Source organism: Schistocerca serialis, chromosome 6, assembly GCF_023864345.2.
Source record: "Schistocerca serialis cubense isolate TAMUIC-IGC-003099 chromosome 6, iqSchSeri2.2, whole genome shotgun sequence".
Taxonomy (NCBI): Eukaryota; Metazoa; Arthropoda; class Insecta; order Orthoptera; family Acrididae; genus Schistocerca; species Schistocerca serialis.
The window spans coordinates 475,293,606-475,320,315 of NC_064643.1; the positions used below are offsets into that span (position 1 = coordinate 475,293,606).

At 40.7% G+C, this 26,710-nt stretch overlaps 1 protein-coding gene across 1 annotated transcript; it reads left to right on the forward strand.

Annotated features, from left to right (window-relative positions):
* Positions 1 to 282: 282 nt before the first annotated feature.
* Positions 283 to 25,664, forward strand: LOC126483797 (26S proteasome regulatory subunit 6A-B). Its single transcript, XM_050106975.1, has 8 exons — positions 283 to 479; positions 766 to 972; positions 1,871 to 1,978; positions 12,219 to 12,419; positions 12,547 to 12,649; positions 21,721 to 22,007; positions 23,327 to 23,554; positions 25,466 to 25,664. The coding sequence occupies exons 1-8, from the start codon at positions 432 to 434 to the stop codon at positions 25,574 to 25,576; spliced, it is 1,293 nt and encodes a 430-aa protein (XP_049962932.1). The 5' UTR covers positions 283 to 431; the 3' UTR covers positions 25,577 to 25,664.
* Positions 25,665 to 26,710: the final 1,046 nt, after the last annotated feature.

Genomic DNA, 26,710 nt, shown 5'->3' on the forward strand with positions numbered 1-26,710 from the left:
TTGAGTGTCCGTCATATCTGAATTTGGCAAAAAAACGAAGTGTCAAAACACGGATGAAAATGTTTTTCGTTCTGCGCCCTCATAAGTATTTTATATTGGATGTTCTAGATATCTACACATCAACATAATTAAGTGTTTCTAATCTAGCGGGAAAAAACAGTGACAGTTCTGCTATGAAATTCCTAAATTCGAGTGTGTTTTGAAAGTTTGAAAAGCTGACCTACTCAGGGATATTCCTCTTCCAGAGATACGATTTTTGAGATTCATTTTTACAATATGTACAAAGCATCACACACTGAACTCTTGTACGTACTCATTCTGTGAATTATACCATGCAACAATTTTTTTAAAATAAAAACTCGTTATTTCTTTTAGTCAACCACCTTGGTTGTTATCGACGACGAAAGTAACATCTGAGGTTGGAAACAAACATGGCATCGACAGCGGTGGAAGAACCTGTAACATGGGGAGATGGAGAGGTAATTTGTACAACTGATGTACCTATCACGCTACGTAACTTTTTTTTCACTATGCTAATTACGCATGTGCCTGATTAAGTTGCATCTTGCAGAATCTTTTTATTCAGAAACAACAGTTTCAAAGTTTGGCCATGTCAACGATGACTTGTTCAAAATTGAATACTGTAGTTATAGGTTAAGAAACAGTATCTTGCAATTTTCGAATTCTCGGCTTAATTACAGTTTCAGTTACAGGTTAACAAGTGTCATCTGTATATAAGTGCGTGTTTTCTGTTTACAATTGTAGGAAGGCTTGGGGGAGGAGGTCCTCCGAATGTCAACAGATGAACTCGTTAGTAGGACGAGGCTTTTGGATAATGAAATAAAAATAATGAAGAGTGAAGTGATGAGGATATCTCATGAACTTCAAGCACAAAACGAAAAAATTAAAGAAAATACTGAGAAAATAAAAGTTAACAAAACACTTCCCTACCTTGTATCAAATGTTATAGAGGTAAGTTCACAGCCGTCAAACAACTTTTTCTATATCGTCTTGATTTGGGTTGACTCGTTCATACTAGCTGTATTTTAGTTCCTAGCCAACACGAGATTTAGTTTCGTAAGCAAACAAATGTGATTAAAGGAAGGACGCAATGTAGTGCATGGAGAGTAACTTGCAGATAGTGTTGCAAGTGATGTGCGGTGTGTTGATTTGACAAGTTCCGAAGGTTTGCTACACGAGGAACGTTTTATTTTTGTTGCAATTGTCTCAGAAGCTATTAACATTGCACAAGTGCTAACACTTCAAAACTCATATAGTACAACAGTGCACAATTCAAACATAAAATGCCTTTAATTTCGTGACTTCGCAATATCTTAGAGTTACTAACATCGAAATAGTAACATTTAACATGTTGATTTACATGAATAATCGTCAAATGATTTTGGGTAGTAGTAATAACATGTCTGGGTAATATGTCATTTGAAATACTGAATTACTAATAGTGAGTAGGAAACACCTGAAGTCAAATCTTTCCCAGACTGACTTCAGCTGAGAATCAGTTTGAAGAAAACCAGAGCACATAACGAAAGTAACAAGTGTACAGAGCCATTTGGCATGAAATATCAAAACTGTTAAATCATTCACGTCAAGACTAATGAACGTGTGAGTTACCCCACCCTGCTCAATTGTTGCTAACAGTATTTAACATGCCTTTGGCAGCAATTGCTTAAGAACAATTTTCAATGATTTATGACATAAGGTCGGTCTCTCTCTCTCTCTCTCTCTCTCTCTCTCTCTCTCTCTCTCTCTCTCTCTCTCTCTCTCTCTCTGTGTGTTTAGCTACATTAGTCAGGCTTAAACAAAGCATGAAGTCCATATTCCCCTGAATATTAATTTTTTTTTCTTGCAGCTGTTAGATGTTGATCCTCAGGATCAGGGGGAAGAAGATGGGGCAGTTGTTGACCTTGATTCACAGAGGAAAGGAAAATGTGCTGTAATAAAAACATCAACAAGACAGGTATGGTCATATTATAATGAATAGTCATTTACTGGTGCCGTAAAGGAAAAGCAAATCCTGATAAATGTTAACAATATACCAAATATACAATCATCTTACTGTTCCCAATTTTAGTGATGGGATTTTTTAAAGTAATTAGCTGTCTTGACCTGATAGCTCAGGCACATAGGCTATGCTTCTACTCCTAGGCCTCGGGCTATGCTGCAGATCCGTGACACCACAAACAAGATTCACTCTAACCAGCCCGTATGCAGCAGTCATCTTCTTACTGTTAATTTTCTTTTATACAATCTTGCATATATTTAGTAGTAAATGGCTGCTGACTGCATATAGAGTGTGTGTTGCCACTGTGCATTGCTAACTCCATTGCCCTCATAACAGTTTCTGGTAGTCCTACAGTGTTTAGGGCTTGTAATATATTTTGTTTTTAAAGAGATATGGTGTGTGTACGGGCCTTTAAAAGTTTTATTGGAAAAGGAAAAGATTTGGTAGATACCAAAAATCCAATACTGGTTGTTGGCTTTCACCCCCCCCCCCCTTCCCCTCCCCGCCTGAGGTCAACAGCAGGGTGGATACTGTATTTTGCCTTTGTTATGACAGCCTCAGTGTCACACATTCAAGATGCAAAAACATGAAAACAATCCCATTATACAAAATTTAATCAAAAGAATTTGAAGGAGAACATGAAACTTACGGAGCAGCTATATGAGTTGGAGGTTTTGGGTGCTGACAAACAAAATAAACAGCATTCCTAATATAAAATACATACTCGAAAAGAAAAAAGTAGGGAAAAATCCACAAAGCCTCCATACACAAACAAAGCAGTAAAAACTTATGTTGAAGGCATCACTTGACCTATAGCTCGAACGAAGTCCCCAGTAACACAGTATACAATGCGCTGTAAAAACTGGTACAGAAAAGTTCATGTATGTAGCTAGAACGAACTTCATAACACCAAAACCCAAGAAGTCGCTGCACTATTATCACAAATCTAACTAACTTAAAATAGCTAGAACAAAGTCCATGACACTAGAAACCAAAACTCACTGATTGTACTGTTATCGAAAACCCAAGTTGACTGAAATAGTTAGAACAAACTGCATGATCCCCACCAATCTTAATAATTAACTGCAGCTAATAACACAACCTACAGATTCATAAAAAATTCAATGAACGCCAATTTCCGTACACAGCTAAAACAGTCATGTGCGTACTAATGTTCACCATGCATTGATGATAAAAATGAGTGTGCCCCCCCCCCCCCCCCCCCCACACACACACACACCAGTCCAATCAGTCTCTAACAACACTGAAACATTGTCATTCAACACAACCAAATACTACAAAATGCCCCCTTCATACAAAGGCATCTTAGAGACATGATATACAATGCTACAGGGTGTCACTACACAGTACAGAATGTCATATGCTGCACAACCATAATGTCATGTTATAACAATCATATCACGAGTCAAAGCTGACATCCAGTATCACATGTTTCACTTGATCCAATATTTGTGCCATCTGTGGCAGAAGACGAAAAAGAAAAATTTCAGAATTAATACCCTCATTCCTTTCACAGAATGCTCTTTTATGTAAGTACTGTCAGCAGCATTAACTGGTTGTCAATGTTTTGAGTATTGGGTACTTTGCTAGGTGACTGGACTAAAACCTGTTTTGACAGTTAGATACCTCATCTTGTACCTATAGTAAAGTAGTTTTTGTTGATTGAATGTTTCCTTTATTCATGAAATTGGGGTATGTATTGTGGCTGTGCAGATGAGGAAAGTTGATGTAGCTTTTTTGCTGTGGTCATAAAGTTCATTTGATAATTTGAAGCATAGAGTGATAACATTGAAGGGTGTTGATTTGGTTAACAGTGTTACCTGGTTGAGTTATTGTTGCTTTGGAAAATGACCAACATTTTATCAACTTTGATCTCTGTTGTTATCTGGAACAACTTTTGTTAGATGTAAAATGTTAGCTGATGCTTCCTGTGGTGCTGTATTTGAGTTGGTGTATGTTGGTTCCTGACATATCTATGGGGCTGCGCAAGAAAGTTTTGCAGGCCTACCTGAGCCAATAACGGAATGCGATTTTGTAAACATCGTGGTGGAAATGCCTCAGTGTTGTCACAGCTCTATTGATGGCCACGGTTTTTGCCTGCAGCACTGGCTGCGGATCCGGGGGTTAGAATAGGTCCAAGGTATTCCTGCCTGTCTTAAGAGGCAACTAAAAGGAGTCTCATACTTTCCGGATGTATGAGTTCAGGTCCCATTCTATGATTTGACCTGCCACTTTCAAAATTGTACAAAAGTGTGGGCCATATGGGGAAGGATGCATTACATGGTGCATGAGTTAACCATAGTGCCCTTAGAATCGATCTCCTGCCTCTCGTCATGGCTTTGAATCTCCACCTGTGATTCAACTATATGGAGGAGGACATATTCCTGGGTGTATCATCTTCTTCCATTGTCTCCTGTCTTCATTCGCCCCCACGACAATATTGGATTTCTGTTTCCAATATCCAGCACTGTAGCCAGTCCGTTGTGGTTGGGCTGTGATATACCCATTTGGTGGTAGCCCCCAGACAACATAGGATTGCTCTGCTGATGCCTGAGCTGTAAACTCCCCATGTATGCCAAGGAGTAGATTCCTGTCTTCCTGGGGCATCAGGACACCCAGAAACGGCCATCATGCCAGTTGGCCTTTGCTGTGGCTGTGGCACCTGTGGACAGAGCCCCTGATCAGAGTGGGTGGCATCAGGGCAGACGACCCTCAATGAAGCACACTAAGTCATCTCTTGCTGGTGACCGTATGGCACCAGCAGTCTCTAAGAAGGGCAAGATTGAATAAAACGCCAACAGGTATGACCCTAAATGGTTTCCCTCCCTTGCTACACCATGGGAGGAACATAGGGCTACAGAACGGAGAGAGCCATATTCACCTTGGTTTTTAGTCTGTAGCAGAACTGATGAGGACTCCTTCCTACTTATGAATCCTCAATTTTTCATTGAACACCTTGAGGATAAGTTTGAAGAAGTGACAGCGCTGTCCAAGATGCGAAATGGGTGCGGTCTTGATTCAGACAACATCACCAGCCCAGTCCTGAACGTTACTCACCTGTGATAAACTGGATGATATTCTTGTTTCCGTCACTCCCCATAAAAGCCTCAACATGGTGCAGGGGATCAGTTTCCATTGCAATCTCCCCTTGCAGTCTGACGACGAGCTCTGTGCCAACTTAGAATGGCAGGGTGTTCATTTCATCCGGTGCGTTTACAGGGGACCCAATGACAACAGGGTTGCTACTAGTGCCTTCATCTTGGCCTATGAGGGTGATTTATTGCCTGAAAAGGTCAGGGTGATGGTTTACCACTGTGATATTAAACCATACGTCCTTCCCCCTTGCGGTGCTTTAAGTGATGGAAGTTCGGGCACATGTCTTCCTCCTGCACTTCCAGCACCACATGTTGAGACTGAGGATGTTCACTGCACCCAGATACTCCATGTGTGCGTCCTCCAACTTGCATCAACTGTGGGGAGCAGCACTCCCCATGCTCACAGACTGCCCAGTACTCCAAAAGGAGCGGAAAATTGTGGAGTACACGACCTTGGACTGGTTGACTTATACAGAGGCTAAACATAAATTTGAAACTATACACCCCATTCTATTGACGTCGACAAATGCTGCAGCTATGTTACAAGTGCCAGTGGTTCCTCACTTCGTGCCATGAACAATGGGCCCTCTGGGCCACCACAATACATCCGCCCCTTTGGTGGTAGGGGGCAAGTCTTCCTCCGTTGCTCCCAGAGCACCTACTTTGGGAGCAAGGCTCCCCTAAACGTAGGGGACATCGGTCCCCTCCCCCCTGCTGGAGAAGCAACAGCCTTCTCTGGCTCCTCTTGTGCGGAAGGGGTCCCTTTGGGCCCTCTCTACAAAGGTCTCCACTAATGCCACGGTGGACACTTGACAGTGGCTCAAGGAGCCAAAAACTGCTGGACGAAGAGCTTCACGGTCTTCCTCTGTGCCTGAAGCTGCTTTGGAGAAATCTTCCCAACAAGCTCCTAAAGAGAAGCGAGAGAGCAAGCCAATTAAGAAGTAGTTTGCTAAGAAACAGGACCCTCTGGTGGCCCCAACACCACCACTCCCTATCAGTTCTGCATCTGAGGATGCGGTGGAGATATTATTGTTCCCTGAGGACCTGGATCTCACTGATGCCTCATCCACCGTAAAAACGGCTACAAATACTCATTCGGTGGCAGCAGGTGACCCTGAGTCATAACCTGCCTCCTTGCGCGCTTCATGCCTTCCCAGCATCACGATAACTTCATCCTCCAGTGGAATTACGGTGGATTTTTCCACCACTTGGATGAGCTACAGCAACTCTTAAGCTTTACGCCTGCTTTCTGCATTGCCCTTCAGGAAACCTGGTTTCCTGGAAATGCGGACCCCTGCCCTCCACAGCTATAGGGGACATTACAAGAATTGTAGCGAATATAATAGTGTCAGATGGATTTTGCATTTGTCATGGACTGCGCCTTCAAACCCCTCTTGAAACTGTGGCTTTCAGGATAAGGACGATACAGGAAATAACTGTTTGCAATGTATATCTTCCTCCAGATGGTGCAGTACCCCTGAACCTATTGGCTGCAATGATTGATCAACTCCCTAAACCTTTCCTACTTCTGGGAGGTTTTACTGCTCATACCCGTTGTGGGATGGCACCCTGCTTACTGACTGAGGCAGAGATATCAAAAATTTACTGTCACAACTTGACCTGCTTCTTAAATACAGGTGCCCCACAACTTGACCTGCTTCTTAAATACAGGTGCCCCCACACGTTTGTGTGGCCCATAGCACATATTCGGCCATTGATCTCTGTTTGCAGTCCTCGCCTTGTCCCATCAATCCACTGGAGAGCACATGACAACCTGTGTGGTAGCGACCACTTCCCCATTTTCCTGTCACTGCCCTGGCGTCAGGCCCAGCGACACCTGCCCAGATGGGCTTTAACCAAGGCAGACCGGGATGCTTTCACCTCAGCTATCACCGTTGAACCTCCCCCACATGGTAACATTGATGTGGTGGTTGAGCAGGTAACTACAACAATCGTTGCTGCAATGGAAAACGCTATCCCTCACTCTTTAGGGTGCCCCTGGTGAAAGACAGTCCCTTGGTGGTCACGCTGAGGCAATTAAGGAGCATGGGCGAGCTCTACAGCGGCATAAGTGGCACCCTTACCTGGAACACCTCGTAGCCTTTAAATGGCTCTGTGCTTGCATTTGCCAGCTTATCAAAAGATGGAAACAGGAGTGTTGGGAGGGAGAGATAACTCTCGACCACTGAGTGTCATACGTCACCTTCCCAAGTCTGGGCAAAGACCAAATGAGTTTTTGGGTACCAGACCCCAATAGGTGTAACCAGTGTTAATTGTAAGTGGCATGTTATCTACTGACACAAACGCGATTGCCGAGCACTTTGCTGAGCACTATGCTCGCGCTGCTGTGTCAGAGAATTACCCTTAACCCTCCCCCTGCGCCCACCTTTCGCACTCTCAAATAGCGGATGGAAGGGAAAGTCCTCTCGTTCACTACACACCACAGTGAACCCTATAACGCGCCATTCCAGAGTGGGAGCTCCTCAGTGCACTTGGTCATTGTCCTGACACAGCACACAGCTCCTGGACCCAATCAGATCCACGGTCAGTTGATTAAACATCTCTTGTCTGACTAAAAAGTGACATCTCCTCATAATCTTCAACCAAATCTGGTGTGATGGCGTCTTTCCATCGCACTGGTGGAAGAGCACCATCATACCTGTGCTCAAACCCAGCAAAAACTCGCTTGATGTGGATAGCTATTGGCCCATCAGCCTCAACGACATTCTCTGTAAGCTGCTGGAATGTCTGGTGTGTGAGCAGTTGTGTTGGGTCCTGGAGCCACGTGGCCTACTGGCTCCGTGCCAGGTTGGTTTCCGCCTAGGTCTCTGTCTTGTGTACCTCGAGCCTGCCATCCAAACAGCCTTTTCCAGATGCCAACACATTGTTGCCATCTTTTTTGATGTACGAAAAGCTTATGACACTATCTGGTGACATCATATCCTTGCGTCACATTATACGAGTGGGGCCGTCCGCCTCACCCTCTCTGTATGCAGACGACTTCTGCATTTCATACTACTCCACCAGTACTGTTGTTGCTGAGCGGCACCTACAGGGAGCCATCCACAAGGTGCAGTCATGGGCTCTAGCCCATGGCTTCCAGTTCTCGGCTGCACAGTCGTGTGTTATGCAGTTCTGTCGGCATCATACCGTTCATCCGGAACCAGAACTTTACCTTACTGGCGATACCCTCACTGTAGAGGAGACATATCCATTTTTAGGACTGGTTTTCGATGCCTGATTGACTTGGCTTCCTCACCTCCATCAGTTTAAGCGAAAGTGCTGGCAGCACCTCAATGCCCTCCGCTGCCTGAGCAACACCAACTGGGCTACAGATCGGTCTATGCTGCTGCAGCCCTTGTTCAATTCCGTCTTGACTATGGGAGTCTGGTTTACGGTTCTGCGATGCCCTCAGCATTGTGTTTACTCGACCCAGTGCACCACTGTGGCGTTTGACTAGCGATGGAAGCTTTTAGGATGAGTCTGGTGACCAGCCTCCTAGCAGAGGCTAGAGTCCCTCCATTGCAGATCAGGCATGCTCAACTGCTCACCAGTTACGTTGCATAGTTCATAGTTCTCCTGCGCATTTGAATTACGGTTTCCTTTCCCCACCCCCGGCAGTTAACCTCCTACATTGGCGGCCCAGGTCAGGGCTTACAATTGCAGTTCGCGTCTGATCCCTTCTATCTTGCCTTTACCACCTATATTCTAAGTCCATTTGTGTGCACCTGCATGGTGTACACCTAGGCCGCAGCTTCGCCTGGACCTTTCACATGGCCTAAAGGACTCATTTCACCCCGCGGCTCTCTGCTGTCACTTCCTCTCGATTCTTGACATGTACCGAGGCCATGAAGTGTTTCACACAGACGGCTTGGATGGCTGATGGTCATGTCAGTTTTGTGTTGCCCATGGAGGACATATTGAAGAGCATTCCTTGCCAGATGGCTGAAGTGTCACTGCTGAGCTGGTGGCTACATCTCGTGCTCTTGAGGACATCCGTTTATGCCCAGGGGAGTCGTTTCTTCTGTATACTGACTCCTTGAGCAGCCTACAAGCTATTGACCATTGCTACCTTCATCATCCTGTGGTAGTGAACATCCAGAAGACTGGTCCTAGGCCCTGGAATGGTCTGGTCGTTCAGTGGTGTTTGTGTGGACCCCAGGACACATCGGAATCCCAGGCAATGAACTTGCTGACAGGCTGGCCAAACAGGCTACACGGAAATCGCTTATGGAGACCAGCATTCCAATAACTGACCTGCGTTGAGTTCATTTTTACGACGCCAGGATTTAGTCTTTGGGAGACGGATTGACATAGTCTTGGTATGAAAAACAAAATGCATGCCGTTACGGAGACTATGAATGTGTGGCAGTCCTCCATGTGGGCCTCTTGCAGGGACTCTGTGCTTCAATGCTGGCAGCTCCACATTGGCCACACTTGGGCGATTGACGGCTACCTGCTGCGCTGTGAAGAGCTGCCTCAGTGTCGATGCGGTTCCTGGTTGACAGTGGCCCATATTCTGGTGCACTGTCCCATTTTGACTGCCCTGAAACGAAATCTTTGGTTACCGCACTCGTTGCCACTAATTTCATCTGACAATGCCTCATTGGCTGATGTAGTTTTGCATTTTATTTGTGAAGGTGGGTTTTATCATTTGATCCAAGTTTTAGCGCATGTCCTTTGTCCCTCTTGTGTCCTCCACCCTAGTACTTTTAGGGTGGAGGTTTTAATGTGTTGCAGAGTGGCTGACTTCTCCTTTTTATTCTCATGGTCAGCCAACCATGGTAATATGTTTCGTTGTTTTAATCTCTTCTACCTGTTTTTTGCCTTTCTGTGCTTTTCTTCTCCCCTTTTGTCCGTTTAAGTGTTTGTTGACCCCCGTCGTTCTTGCTGTTTTTCGTTTCTCTCTGTTTTGTGTTGTCAGTCTCGCTTGTTTTATTCTCACACTTGTGGCATTGTTTTATTCGGAACAAGGGACCAATGACCTAGCAGTTTGGTCACTTCCAACCTTTTTGCCTACAGTTGGTAGTGCTTTGCAGCTGAAAGCTGATAAGTGCTCCAAGCTGTGAGGGACCTTCTTATGTGGTGCCAACTACAGGCGTCCTTTCGTGTTGATTATGCCTAAGAGGTGGCAGAGCGTAGACACTCTGTGGTGTCCTTTATGCCTCGTATGTTGAATATAACCCAGTCCACTGATGTGTATGAAAGGGGCATGACCAGCAAAATTTAAGCTCCTGACTCGCTTCTAAAATTCCCTGGACTCGCATTTGGGAGGACAAAGGTAGAAACCCTTGTCTTCCCATCCTATTTAGTTTTTCAGTGATTTCCCTAATTACTTAAGGCAAATGCTGGGAAGGTTCCTTTGAAAGGGCTTGACCGCTTTCCTTCTCCATCCTTCCCTAACCCGAGTTGGTGCTCAATCTCCAATGACCTCATTGTCGACAGGATGTTAAACTCTTAATCTCCTCCTCCTCCTTCTCCTTCCTGTGGGGACGTGTTCCTCTTCCTCTCAGATTTGGTCTAAGCCCTGTAGCCTTTTGCCAGTGACAGTTAACTGTCTAGGGTTTTATCCTACAGGGTCCTTGCAAAATGCCTCATGACACAGTTTGCAGCAACATTGGTGTCCTCTTCCTATCTTACTACCTTTCTTTGGCAGACACGACATGTTCAAGAAACCTCCCTCTGTTTCAACCCCCACCAAGCTGTAGCCTATAATGAACCCTTATCTGAATATCCTTCCACTACATCCTTCCCCAAGATTTGTCCTAGTGTAGTATCACTACCCTCCAATCCTTCTGAATTCTTCAAATTAAATGCCTGCGTGACCTCAGTTGCCAAAACTTCAGCTGTAAATGTAAGACAAACTCTGTATTAATCTATTACACAACATAAAAATGTTGACCTCAGCAGCAAAAGCTGAATCTGTGAATGTAAGACAATCCTTTGTAGTCTTGCAATGGTTTGTTGCGCAGACTAAGATTGTGGTCAGAGTGGGTCATTAGATATGTAACTTAAACTGTTACTTCAGAAGTGTAACTATTTTTAACAAACTGCCATAGATTGCCAACAGCCTTTTCTACATTAAAAAGTTGCACATCCTGAGGATGTGTTAGGTATAGGACATGAAAACTTGCCTCTGAGACAAGACTAGCCATTGTTCTCTCATTCAACAATTGAAATACGCTGTTAACACATACCCTGACATTCCAGTCACACCCCACAGCAAATTATGCCAACATTACTACAGAAATAACACTTTGCTTTATTCTTAACTTTGATCTGTTTTCCCTGACTTTCATACAGTAGTTATGTCGAGCATAAACTTTTTATTTATATAACACGTATTAGTGGAGATTCCTGTAGAGGTAAGGAACATGGATTGATTTTGCTTCAGAATTGTTGTCAAAAGTGGTATTTAATATTTTATTTGAATATGAAATCTGATTTTGGTTCAGAATTGTTGTTAAATTGGTATTTATTATTTTATCTGAATGTGGAATCTTGTTTGTGGTGGGAGACTGATACGTGGCATAGCCTGAGGGCTATGTTAGGTTGGAAGATGATAGTCTTATTTTCCATGAGCAAAGTGAATGGTGTAAAGAAGCTTCAAGATGAGAATTTTTAGGATTGTGTCAGTTAAAGATTATTATCGGTCAGCCATGTGTTAATTTTCTGTGTATTTGGCTATTCATCACTGCAAGCACATTTTATTTGTTCTTGTATGGATAGTAATTTGAGGTTGTTGTTACTAATATTTTCTTTTATCTCACAATAAAAAGAAAATCTCATTAATATGAGGTTACCAGCATATAACTGGCTTCTGTTCAGCCATTTTCATCCCTTTGATCACTTGTGGCAGGATTTAAAAAGAATAAAATCACCAAAAGACAAATTTATGAAGCAACATCTTAATTTTACATGCATTTAATAACATTAGTGGGTCCATCGGCGTACCTGTGCCAACTCTCTCTCTCTCTCTCTCTCTCTCTCTCTCTCTCTCTCTCTCTCTCTCTCTCATTTACACTTGTTCACATAGGCACATATTTGACTAACTCATCACAATTCTTGATGTATTTCAGACCTATTTCCTGCCTGTTATTGGACTAGTTGATGCAGAACGTCTAAAACCTGGTGACTTGGTTGGTGTAAATAAGGACTCTTACCTAATTCTTGAGACATTGCCTGCAGAATATGATGCCAGAGTTAAAGCTATGGAAGTTGATGAAAGACCTACAGAACAGTACTCTGATATAGGAGGACTTGACAAACAGATTCAAGAGGTTAGTCAGTCTGTCTTATGAAATACTGTATATCTGCTTTCAGGTCACTGCCATTATTTTTTGGTGCCCCCACCTCTCAATATCGTGTTGCTAACACTATCAATTTTGTGTGTTTTAATACTTGCAGTTAATTGAAGCGGTGGTACTGCCAATGACACACAAGGAAAGGTTTGAGAACCTTGGGATACAGCCTCCGAAAGGCGTTCTGTTATATGGTCCACCTGGAACAGGTGACAACTTATTAGTTTTTAAAAGACATAATGTAGCTTCACCTAAGCTTTCATTCGCTATATTTAGTGTATTTACAGTAGTGACATACTGGGTAAAATGAAAAGAAATTTTTTCAAGTTGGTACCAATTTAACTGTGAAATGCTAGAGTGAATAAAGAATGTTCAGTCCCCTTCTAAAACCAAAGTAAAATAACAGCCAAGAAAAGAAAAGTTAATTGTTAAAAAAATAAAGCAGTAATATTGTTTAACACATCCCAACTGCAGTAAACCTGTTATATAACTGCAAATGTTTGGAAGCATTTGAACATAGATATCTAAAATTAAGGTGAGTAGTTCTTACTGCCTGTAGTATCCAGGAAGCTGCACATGCACATGCAAAATGAACACCTCAGAGAAATTAACCAGCTGTGGCTGGTCTTGACTTCAGAAAGTTGGAAGTCCTAAGACAGGGCTACTAAGCTTTTCCAGTATGTGTTCCCTTTGCTAAGTATTGTAAGGTCTAATGACACTATCAATCATCATGGAAAGAGTGGCTCTGGTGTAGTACATGGATTACAAGGATTGTAGAAAACACTTAAGAAAGAAAACTACAAAGCATGAGGCAAACCGTATCCAAAGAAAATGCAGGGATGTGGAGGCAGAACATACTGTAGCAACCAGCTGCTGGACTCTTGCCACACCTGTGGGTGCTGCTGAGGCGGCGGAAACTGTGGGGGTCTCCAGACTACTTGTAAGTTTATACATTTGTGTGGAAGTAGTTCTGTTAGTGCACTTATTGCCTGATACATGTAACTGATGCAACTTTGTGTTAAAAAGATTATCGGTGTATAGGTTGGGCCATGATTTCCTTGATGTGCGAACTATCACTCAAAAACTGGACTAATTCTGTACGAGTCAATGTATGGACATTTTGCAACCTGCCACTTTACTGCTGCTGTTGTCAATTTGTAGAATTATTTAGAAAGAAAGATTAACAAACATAACAGCTGCTGTCCTGAATGGCTGAGCCAGTTTGATCGCATTGACATAATTTCATGCGTGTACTCAGTAGGTTTCACACTTTTCTGTAATTCTGCTACAAATTGTTGAGTAAGAAGTCTTGAAAGCTCAAGATGAAAAAATTGCTCAACAACTAACCTCCCACCTTTTTTTTTTTTTTTTTTTTTTTTTTTTTTGTGTGTGTGTGTGTGTGTGTGTGTGTGTGTGTGTGTGGGGGGGGGGGGGGGGAATAATTATACTTTGTCATTATTTTAAAATTCATAATTTATCAAAGAACTAAACTGAATATGAAAAATAAGTCTTGGAACTTCGTCATTTTTTAGTATACTGTCAAACGGGGTGATTTCAGACGGTTTTGTCGTTATTTTGATTGTAACTTTCATATATATTGTTAGATTAAATTGATTGTTATGGAAGTGGTAGGGTATATGTGTAACGAATAAAATATCACAGAACCAGAAAGTGGATGTGTAGGTATATTTATCTGAGGCAGTTAAATAAAGTGTCGGAAGTCACCCCATGAGTTGGGGTGATTTCGGAAATGTGTTTCTTAAATCTTTGTCCGAAGTGACAGTATACGAGGGTGAATTCGGACAGTTACTGCCTCTTTCTAAAATTCTACATGCTTTTTATTTGATTCTGGTGACATTCTACACATTTTAAGGGAGCCCTTTGTTACGAATAAGTGATATGGAATGATATTTTGTTGTTGTCGTCTTCCGTCCTGAGACTGGTTTGGTGCAGCTCTCCATGCTACTCTATCCTGTGCAAGCTTCATCATCTCCCAGTACCTACTGCAACCTACATCCTTCTGAATCTGTTTAGTGTATTCATCTCTTCGTCTTTCTCTACGATTTTTACCCTCCACGCTGCCCTCCAATACTAAATTGTTGATTCCTTGATGCCTCAGAACATGTCCTACCAACCGATCCCTTCTTCTAGTCAAGTTGTGCCACAAACTTCTATTCTGCCCAGTCCTATTCAATACCTCCTCATTAGTTATATGATCTACCCATCTAATCTTCAGCATTCTTCTGTAGCACCACATTTCAAAAGCTTCTATTCTCTTCTTGTCCAAACTATTTATCGTCCCTGTTTCATTTCCATACATGGCTACACTCCATACAAATACTTTCAGAAACGACTTCCTGACACTTAAATCTATACTCTAAGTTAACAAATTTCTCTTCTTCAGAAACGCTTCCCTTGTCACTGCCAGTCTACATTTTATATCCTCTCCACTTTGACCATCATCAGTTATTTTGCTCCCCAAATAGCAAAACTCCTTTACTACTTTAAGTGTCTCATATCCTAATCTAATTCCCTCAGCATCACCTTAGTTAATTCGACTACATTCCATTATCCTCGTTTTACTTTTGTTGATGTTCATATTATACCCTCCTTTCAAGACACTATCCATTCCGTTCAACTGCTCTTCCAAGTCCTTTGCCGTCTCTGACAGAATTACAATGTCATCGGCAAACCTCAAAGTTTTTATTTCTTCTCCATGGATTTTAACACCTACTCTGAATTTTTCTTTTGTTTCCTTCACTGCTTGCTCAATATACAGGTTGAATAACATCGGGGATAGGGTACAACCCTGTTTCACTCCCTTCCCAACCACTGCTTCCCTTTCATGTCCCTCAACTCTTATAACTGCCATCTGCTCTCTGTACAAATTGTAAATAACCTTTCGCTCCCTGTATTTTACCCCTGCTACCTTCTGAATTGGAAAGAGAATATTCCAGTCAACATTGTCAAAAGCTTTCTCGAAGTGTACAAATGGTAGAAATGTAGGTTTGCTTTTCTTTAATCTAGCTTCTAAGATAAGTCGTAGGGTCAGTATTGCCTCACGTGTTCCAATATTTCTACGGAATCCAGACTGATTTTCCCCGAGGTCGGCTTCTACCAGTTTTTCCATTCGTCTGTAAAGAATTCGTTTTAGTATTTTGCATCCGTGACTTATTAAACTGATAGTTCAGTAATTTTCACATCTGTCAGCACTTGCTTTCTTTGGGATTGGAATTATTGTATTCTTCTTGAAGTGTGAGGGTATTTCGCCTGTCTCATACATCTTGCTCACCAGATGGTAGAGTTTTGTCGGGACTGGCTCTCCTAAGGCTGCCAGTAGTTCTAATGGAATGTTGTCTACTCCGGGGCTTTGTTTCGTCTCACGTCTTTCAGTGCTCTGTCAAACTCTTCACGCAGTATCGTATCTTCCATTTCATCTTCATCTACATTTTCTTCCATTTCCGTAATATGGTCCTCAAGTACATCGCCCTTGTATAGACCCTCTATGTACTCCTTCCACCTTTATGCTTTCCCTTCTTTGCTTGGAGCTGGGTTTCCATCTGAGCTCTTGATATTCATACAAGTGGTTCTCTTTTCTCCAAAGGTCTCTTTAATTTTCCTGTACGCAGTATCTATCTTACCACTAGTGAGATAAGCCTCTACATCCTTACATTTGTCCTCTAGCCATGCCTGCTTAGCCATTTTGCACTTCCTGTCGATCTCATTTTTGAGACGTTTGTATTCCTTTTTGCCTGCTTCATTTACTGTATTTTTATATTTTCTTCTTTCATCAATTAAATTCAGTATTTCTTCTGTCACCCAAGGATTTCTACTAGCCCTCGTCTTTTTACCTACTAGATCCTCTGCTGCCTTCACTACTTCATCTCTCAAAGCTACCCATTCTTCTTCTGCTGTATTTCTTTCCCCCATTCCTGTCAGTTTTTCCGTTATGCTTCCCCTGAAACTCTGTACAACCTCTGGTTTTTTCAGTTTATCCAGGTCCCATCTCTTTAAATTCCCAACTTTTTGCAGTTTCTTCAGTTTTAATCTACAGTTCATAATCAATAGATTGTAGTCAGTCCACATATGCCCCTGGAAATGTCTTGCAATTAAAAACCTGGTTCCTAAATCTCTGTCTTACAATTATATAATCTATCTGAAACCTGTCAGTATCTCCAGGCTTCTTCCATGTATACAACCTTCTTTTATGATTCTTGAACCAAGTGTTAGCTGTGATTAAGTTGTGCTAAATTCTATCAGGCGGCTTCCTCTTTCACTTCTTAGCCCCAATCCATATTCACCTACTACGTTTCTTTCTCTCCCTTTTCCTATTACCGAATTCCAGTCACCCATGACTATTAAATTTTCGTCTCCCTTCACTATCTGAATAATTTCTTTTATTTCATCATACATTTCTTCAATTTCTTCGTCATCTGCAGAGCTAGTTGGCATGTAAACTTGTACTGATGTAGTAGGCATGGGTTTCGTGTCTATCTTGGCCAAAATAATGTGTTCACTATGCTGTTTGTAGAGTCTTACCCGCACTTCTCTTTTTTTATTCATTATTAAACCGACTCCTGCATTACCCCTATTTGATTTTCTATTTAAAACCCTGTGTTCGCCTGACCAAAAGTCTTGTTCCTCCTGCCAGCGAACTTCATTAATTCCTACTGTATCTAACTTTAACCTATCCATTTCCCTTTTAAAATTTTCTAACCTACCTGCTCGATTAAGGGATCTGATATTCCATGCTCCGATCCGTAGAATGCCAGTATTCTTTCTCCTGATAACGACGCCCTCCTGAGTAGTCACTGCCCGGAGATCCGAATGGGGGACTATTTTACCTCCGGAATATTTTACCCAAGAGGACGCCATCATCATTTAACCATACAGTAAAGCTGCATGTGCTCAGGAAAAATTACGGCTGTAGTTTCCCCTTGCTTTCAGCTGTTCGCAGTACCAGCACAGCAAGGCCATTTTGGCTAGTGTTACAAGGCCAGAACATCAATCATCCAGACTGTTGCCCCTGCAACTACTGAAAAGGCTGCTGCCCCTCTTCAGGAACCACACATTTGTCTGGCCTCTCAACAGATACCCCTCCGTTGTGGTTGCACCTACGGTACGGCCATCTGTATCGTTGAGGCATGCAAGCCTCCCCACCAACGCAAGGTCCATGGTTCTTGGGGGGTGGGGGGGGGGGGGGATGGAATGATATAATGAATTTTATATATTACAGCTAAGTTTTTATTTTGCAAGAATTTAAATAAACAGTCTCTTTGTTCACTTCAGCACGAGCTCATATAATATTTTCGCTTAAGCGAACGGAAAGATCTGACTGTCGTTTGAGGAATAAAAGCAGCCATTCTTCTCCTGGCAAGATGATATGAAATTCCTTCTCTTTTTGGCTAGATTTATCAAGGTAGCCTTTAACTAAATATCTAATATCGAATTTAGTGAAGGTAAATCCCCAGTGTGAAGCCCTCAAGATACAGTGGTTCAACATTTCTTCTTCTCTTCTTCTTCTTCCTCCTCTTCTTCTTCTTCATTTCGCACTGGCTGTACTCCATTTTTTTTTCCCCCCCCCGAATGTGCTTCCTGCACTTTATTTTATAGGGTTGATTTAGGTATACCATACAAATTGCGTGCTTTTCTGTACGATAATTTACCACTGTGAATATCACGAACAGCTTTATCTAATAGTTCCGGGTCATAATTACACTGTACTGTAGCACCTTTCCTGCTCTTATACATTCTTGGCATTGTCCGAAATCACCCCACACAGTACACAGTTTTACAAAAACCGTCGTTATTTTATAACCTTGCACGAGAAACTCGACAAACTTGTACAGACATTGTCTCAATGCTGTTAGCTACTGAGCGCGTCGACAATTACAGTTACAATAGCTTCCCGCTCGGCGCAACAATAGAAAGTTTCCACTTTACGATAATGCATGGATTTTTAACACTGAGATTGTTCATCAATTATTCACCTAGGGAAACAATTGATGCAAAATAAAAGTTGTGTAAAGCGATAAATCCAATCTTGCGCTTAAAATAACTGGCACATGGACGTTAAAATAAGTAACTCTTTGTTTCTATGCAGTAGGAAAGAGCAAATAAGCCATACTGTCTGAAGTTGCCCCAGTGTCCAAAATCACCCTGTTTGACGGTATGTTACTCCTGAAGAGGCATCAATTACATGTATGTCAGTAACACTTTAAAAACAGCATAAATGGGCTGTTTCCTAGGTTCACTATTCTTTTAAGTCGCCAGTCTCTCAAAAGCATTAAGCTGTTTTATAACCCTCCTGTTAATATTTTCTGTCATTGTAATATTATAAAAATTGATAATCAGTTGTATTAGTTGAAAATTTTGAAGGATAGAGTCAGTCAATTCCCTCTTCTTAGTTGTTATAAAGTAACGCAGTATCATGAAAAGGAATTCAGTTCCTGGTATGCTTATTTTCTGTTACCACTATACTTGTGCAGAAGCTTGAAAATAATGGAAGTGAAATAGTTTGGATTTTTGCAGAGCAGAGCAACAGTAAGTTGTAATTATTAGTAATTTTTCACATTTCAGCTAATTGTTATCAAAAGCAAATTATCAAACATATGATTATGCTAAAATAACACTGTTGTTGGCAGGGGCTGGCTGATTCTGCCAGCTAGTGTGCAGAATGCCACATTTTATATTTTATGAATAAAATAGTCTAGTTTGAAGGTGGCTTAATTCAGCCAAAACTGCTGATTACAATTGGATAAAAACAAGATGACTGCTCTCTGTTGCAGTAAAATGCTGCCTTTCTGCTTATGCATTTGATAGTTGGAAGTGTGCATCAAACTAAAATAAAGTGCATAACTGTTGCTGTTGTTTCTGTTGTTTGTGGAGAGGATAGATGCACTTCAGTTATATCACACTGTCAATATGTCAACAAAATATTAACAATATTTACTGGGTGTTTAGTGCATAAAATTTCTGCATTTTGGGCTAAAAAATGGAATGACTGTCATGGAGAGAGAGAGAGAGAGAGAGAGAGAGAGAGAGAGAGAGAGAGAGAGAGAGAGACGGGAGGGTGGGGGGGGGGGGGTGAGAGAGAGACTAGTAATCTATCAAAATGAGGCCTATTCCAAAAGTAAGCAACTGTTCATGTAATGTAAAATTTGATTCTGGCCAAGTTTGAAAGACATTATTAAAGGAATTGGTAAAAAGTGCAGTTAACGGTGTTGGTGGGTTTTGCTTTGCATGCTGCAGTTTGTAACTGTTTGCAGAGCGAATGATAGGAAATGAATATGACAGATCATTAGTCGAATGATTAGACAACCATCTCAAAAACTGGGGCATCCTGAAACAGTCCCACAAAGTTGTTGAAATGATGATTGCCTATGGCTATAGCCTGATATGTAACACAGCCCAGTTCTCCTCCCATAACATTTATTGGCTTCACCAACTCATAACTAACGATAACATTGGAATTTGGAACAATATATAGAGAAATCCTGTCATATTCCGGAAATGTGCAATACAAGAAGCAAATACGAAAACCAGTAACCGAGCTTCTAATTCATCTAGCCAGATCAGCAGTTGTCATTATTGTGCTTGACTCATATTGTACACCAAAACTAGTCATTAGATGCAGCAATTCTCATTGGCTACTGTGTACTATCACCTGATTGGCTACTACCAATGGAAATAAATCGCCAAGAGCAGCATGCAGTGGAAGATCTGTCAGCACCATAGGTGCACTTTTCCCTCAGGTTTAGCAGGTTTAGTGGTAGGGCTACCTGTGCTATATAAAATCTATTTATCCTGATGGAAGAGATAGCTCTGAAATAAATTTGTGTTAATCATTTTTTTTCTTAGCAGTGTGTGGCTTGAAGAACCCGAGTATCACATTTTTCATTGCAAACAATGTGTTGAGGTGTGATTGGCTGCTTAATTTCAATCCATCATAATAACTATCACAAATAACTTATTGATAGCCTGTTTGGAATGAATCTATGATGTGGGACCATAAGGTGAATAGAATCTTTTTTTTTTAACTGAACAATTTCCTCAAAATAACGTGAAGACCACATTGTCTAGAAAACATCCAAACCCAGACAAGAGTTTTAATGGTGCTTGCCGAAAATTTCGTATCTGGCAATGAATATTGCTGTGCTTCAGTTGCTCTTTTTTCCCCATTGAGTCATAGCATATGGTATGCTTTATCAGCATTTGGTTCTCCACTGTCTTTCCAAAGAGACCAATGTCTGTGCAAATAACGACACAGTTACTGAGTTGTAGAAATTTTATGCACATTTTTCTGTTAGGTGTAGCACAGAGCAGACATGTTTCCTGCTATGCTCACCCATTGTAATGTGAATGACAGAGCTGTGCTTACAAAATGTGCAGCATGAGGGAACACATGGAGATTGGGAATCACCTGCCGTTGGATGACAGCTGGCCCTTTGTACATATGACAGACAATGGAAAGTCCAGGGTGGAATAATAACAATATTATGAAAAGGATAGATTGCTACTCACCTTAGAGAGGAGACGCTGAGTCACAGACAGGCACAAGGGAAAAAGACTGTTACACATTTTAGCTTTTTCTGGAGTAGAAAACACTCAAACATTCACACAAGCACAGCTCACATTCACATGGCCATTGGCTCAGATCACTGTGGCTGAACTGATTTCTAACCATGCCTGACGGGAGTAACACTCCATCATGGGTGGGAGTAAGGAGGTGGCATGGGGTGGGGAGAGGGAGTCACAGGTTATGTGGCAGAAGGTTGAGTGCTGCTTGTGGGAGTGTGCAGGAATGTGGTTGGGACAGGGTAGGGGGCTGCTAGGTGCAATCATGAGGTTTGGGTAGGCAGAGGTTGGGGGGGGGGGGGGGAGGGAGGGAGGGAAGAGTGTAGAAAAGGACAGAAACAGAAGAAGGAAAAGGAGTAGTGGGTGCATTGCTGGAATAGAGCACTGTGTTGTGCTGGAGTGGAAGCAGTGAAGGGAGATTGGTAAGTGGAGGACAGGGACTAGTGAATGTTGAGGCCAGGGGGTTATGGGAATGTAGTTTATGCTGTGTGGAGATTTCCCGCCTCCAAAATTCAGGAAAGCTGGTGGTTGTAGGAAGAATCCTGATGGCACAGATTGTGAAGCAGTCACTGAAGTGAGCAGCATGTTCAGCAGCTTGGAGGTCCAGTCGCTGCCCAACAGCAAGAAACAACAATCAGTTATTTAAAAAGTGTATAATAGACTATCAGCTACTCATTTATATGTTGTGTTTATATCCTACTAGGTAAGACACTGTTGGCACGAGCTTGTGCTGCACAGACAAAATCAACATTCTTGAAGCTTGCTGGACCACAGCTTGTACAGATGTTCATTGGAGATGGTGCTAAACTTGTACGTGATGCATTTGCCCTTGCCAAAGAGAAGGCACCAGCAATAATATTTATTGATGAATTGGATGCTATTGGCACAAAAAGATTTGATTCAGAAAAGGCTGGTGATAGAGAAGTACAAAGAACTATGCTGGAATTGTTGAACCAGCTTGATGGATTCAGTTCTACTGCAGACATTAAGGTAATTATAAATAATGTAGCTATGTTTGTGTGAGTAGCAATTTATGAATTAAATGTTGCTGAAACACTGCAACATTAAAATGACTGTCACTTGCTCCCCTAGAGGCACATTTCAGAGGAAGATGGATACCTACTAGAAATTTTTCAGAAGATAGTTGTATCTGGTACTTCAACTTATCGTAGTTTCAAACTTTCTTCCTCCCCTCCCCTCTCCTCCTCCTGCTCCTCCTTCCCCTGTGTTTTTATCTGTGTCAGATCTATTAAACTAGTTCCACATTTGCCAACTGGTAAATGTTATTTTATCTTAATACAGTTGCTGATAGCAATTAATGATTGATTTTCCTCGTGTCATTCTTCTTTATCCTTGAATAGTCCTGTTTCCTTGTACAATTTCTTCTCTTTTGCCAGATAAAGAAATTAATATGAAAGGTGCTGTTTGTGCCATACCTTTTATTTGACTGGTAGAGAGTGTGTTCAGAGTTCTTTGTTTGTTGCTAGTATTTCTGCTGATTACAGTATTTGACACCACCAGATTTTGTATGCTATACCTTTTTCATTTTGATGTATTCAGTGTCAAAATTAGAGTTAATAACACACTCAGAAATCATTACATTTCTTGTTAACTTACTTGGTTACTTACCTTTCAGATCGCAGAATTTGACAGGGAAAAATGATAGAACTCTCTCTCCTTGTGCATTTTTGTAGTCCATACAGTAACATTTTCTTTTAATATCTGCATAAGATTGCATGAAAATCATCATACCACTATGGAAACAATTATTTAACTTTAATGAAGCTCCACAATTGGAAGAAGACAATCTGAATTTCATGCAGTCTCAGAAGCTCTACTTTATGTAAACACACCATTAGGGAAGAAATAGGGAAAAAGTAGATTTGTTGACCCATGCTGTATGTTCCAAATTGTAGTGTATCCATCTTCTGTGCTCATTCCACCTAGGGAGCCCCCCTTACTTTGCTTTCACATAGTTTCAGGTTTGACAACAATATCTCGGGCATGAAAGTTTTGTTTAGACAGTTTTCAGCACATTGCTTGTGTTCACCCAGACAGTTACTAATGTGGCATTTCAATTTTGCTACAAAACTGTCTTCATACCTGTTCACTACTATTTAACAAATCTACAAATTAAGCACAACACATCATATCTAGTAAAATACTAATGACTTTAAAAGGTACTTATTGTATTTAATTTGTTAACCTATTACATTTGTAAGGTAGTGGACTAATCTGAAAGTGATTTTATAATAAATTTGAAACTAGTTATCATGCTAAATTTATGTATATATGTTTACCACTTTTAGGTTATTGCTGCTACCAATCGTGTAGACATTTTGGATCCTGCACTTCTGCGATCTGGTCGGTTAGATAGGAAAATAGAATTTCCACATCCAAATGAAGAAGCCAGGGCTCGAATTATGCAGATACACTCTCGTAAGATGAATGTCAGTAAAGATGTAAATTTTGAGGAGTTGTCACGCTCGACTGATGATTTCAATGGAGCACAGTGCAAAGCGGTTTGTGTTGAAGCTGTGAGTATAAAATCTGTTGTTACCTAGACTTTTATTCTAGTGAGATGCTTTTTTCCTCCAAAATATTGGTGTTTAAAGAAATGGAAGGGATTCAGAAGTATACAGAAATTGTGCTATTACACATGTGTTGTAAACAGTAATTCACACTGAAATTCTGTCAGTAAGCTAAGTGTACAGTTAAGTTAAAGATAAATTTATTTGTGTATTCAAAAAATTTCTTGCTTTTGTATGAAATAAATTATCCTAATTGTTCCTCCAGGGTAAAATTTATCACTGTTCTCACAGTAGTGACTTCAGGTACAGCTTCATTTACCAGAAATGTTTTCACTTATATGTTTTTTAAATTCAACATGACTTTTTTATTTTGGCAAGCAGCATTCCCTGTGTTAAATACACGTCATATCATTGTGGATTGCACAGTAAATTTCCAGAAAGACCACAGCTTGTCCAGTTTAATTTTTAATTAGAAGAATAAATTTTGGCTGCAGTTTACTGCTAACTCACAGCGGACAAGACACCTAGCCATAAAGGCAAAATAGATAACTGTCAAATCACAAAGTGAAAAGCAAACCCAATTACCACGGGCCAAAACCAAGAATAAGAACACCAAAAAGGAGACTAAAATCATTCTCATGTAAAAACTAACCTTAAATATTCTGGTTTATCCTGTACTATGATGTGTTTTGAATGTTTAGTTCTTAGTTATTACATGAAAAGCATATCTGATTGATGGTTCAGTAAGTGAAGATTATAAAATATCTGTCAAGAAAAACCATTTACTGTGGAGATCCTTCAGTATTTATTTTAGTCACTGATCATGACAGTTAATAATGCAAATACTCCAGAAGTCCATAGTTTGTGCTGTTGTTGATAAATTTAAAATTGCTGCACCAAACAGACACAGAATGGTCCATTACCACAATATTGAAAATCTTTTTGGATGAGGGCTATATATCCCATAATCAGTCACAAATAAATAAACAGTTTGGTAGACTGAGATTGCATTACACAAGTGACTGGATCAGTATTTATCTGGACTGGATTAGCATTTATCTGGAGTCTTTAACAGCATCAAAAGGTAGCCCATACTCATAATTTATAAGAAAATTGATGCTGTATTCTTGTGAAAGGGGTGTCTGCTACTCGATGTCTTCTCCAAATGTGTGCATTTATTCCACTTAATATTTACAGATATAGCAAATGGAATTTATTTGTACCCAGTTTTGAAGTTATAATAGAAATTCAGTGAGGTCATTTCTGCTTCATCTTAGTTTAAAATGTGCATAATTGGGGACCTATTCAACTTGCAAGAAAGAAGAGATTGTCAAATTAGCACCAGATGAGCTCAATTCAAAATATGATCCTTGATAACTGTGACAAATACTGGCAAAAAAGAAGATACAGGTACTAATCATAGTAAATTCAGTTGAATGCCTAGCAGTTTTTTCCATGAAATTTTGTGTAAATATTCTATTCGTCGGGAAAGTTTTAAATTGTGGACCCAGTTATTTGTATTTAAATAGTTCAGCTGGGAAAATCGAAACAGTACTGTTGCTTACATGTGCTTGAACAGGCTTAGATGACTACATTGGTTTAAAATAACCTATACAGCAACGTAGTGTCCAAGATCTGAATAAAGCATTCAGTTGTTTCTGCACTTCTTTTAAATAAGATTTCTGTGCTCCTTGTTGATTCAAAATTTTGAAATATGTTTCGCATGTTTCCAAATTTAGGGAAAAGAACTGTTTCAAAAGGACATTTAAGAAAGCTACTTTGTCAGACTTCAATTTCTGTAACTGGAACATTTAAACTGAGCATTGAACATTGCTGGGTCATGTTACTCATACCCAAGTGTACTTGAAAATCCTGAATGCTGTTATTGTGATATCTCACTACAAATATTTTTTTCAGGGAATGATTGCATTGAGAAGGAATGCACTGACTGTCACTCACGAAGACTTCATGGATGCTATACTGGAAGTCCAAGCCAAGAAGAAAGCTAATCTTAATTACTATGCGTAAATGTTTTGTGTTTCACATTAATCTGAGACACTAATGTATGAACAGTTTACTGTGGTAAATAAATTATGTAATTCTGTAGTAGTATGAACTGTGGCAGCAGCAGCTGACTTTCATTCATCTACATACATTCAGAAATGTTCAGAAATATGATGCCTAAATTAAGGTTAACATTTTAGTAAAATTCCTTGTTTTGCTGTGATTGTCTCTCTTACAACTTATTTTCTCTCCTAAAAAGTTTTGATATTAAAGAACTGTGAGTTATGTTTTTTGAAATTGTATTGTATTGTTTTGTGAATACAACTGGTGGTCTCATTTGTTTATACCACACAGCCTAATGTGTCATGTAATTGTTTCAGGGTCAAGTTTTATCTATGCACTTAAACATTATGAAATGTACAGGTTGTCGAGGAATCAGGACTTAGGAGTGGGCATCAAGGACTGATATTACATGAGAACAGGAAATTGGGTCAGATAAAGAGCATGTATTTCAGTATATGGAATACATGGGGGCAAGCCTAGGGTAGGAAGTTAACAGGTGTAGGTCAGTCAAGGAAGTTGAACAAACAAAAGAAATGGTCAATGAGAGAGGTGGTGGTTCATGTTAAGTTTTGTTGGTGACCGATCTTGGAGTGCAGAGCCAGAGACTCTGAATCCAAAAAGAGATGTGTTCTCTAGTTGAGGTTTGGATCACAAGAGTGACAAGAAACTGTTTTGTTCTTTAGAACCCTCCAGTGTCCATACATGTGACCCACCTCCATGCTTGCTATAGGCCAAACTGATGGTGTGAATTTATCAGCAACTTCAGCAGAGGGCTTGAAGGCATCTCATGTCAGCATATTTAACCAGACAGGGCTGCCTCTTTTCTGAAGGCAGGCAGCTGGGAGAAAATTGGTAAAAACTTAAGTGGGGTGTTTCAAATAAATTTTTTAAAACTAAATCCTGAAAAATTCCTTGATTGTCTGCCACCTTGTACAAAAATTCTTCCTCCCACAGGAGTAATGGCACATTGTTTACAAAAGGGAGTCATCACTCCCTGGAAAGATGGTCTGCTGAAGTAGGGGACTTGAAAACCTAAAAGGGGGGTTTAATACACAATTTTGTTAAAGTGGGAGGGATCTAAATATAATTGTATTT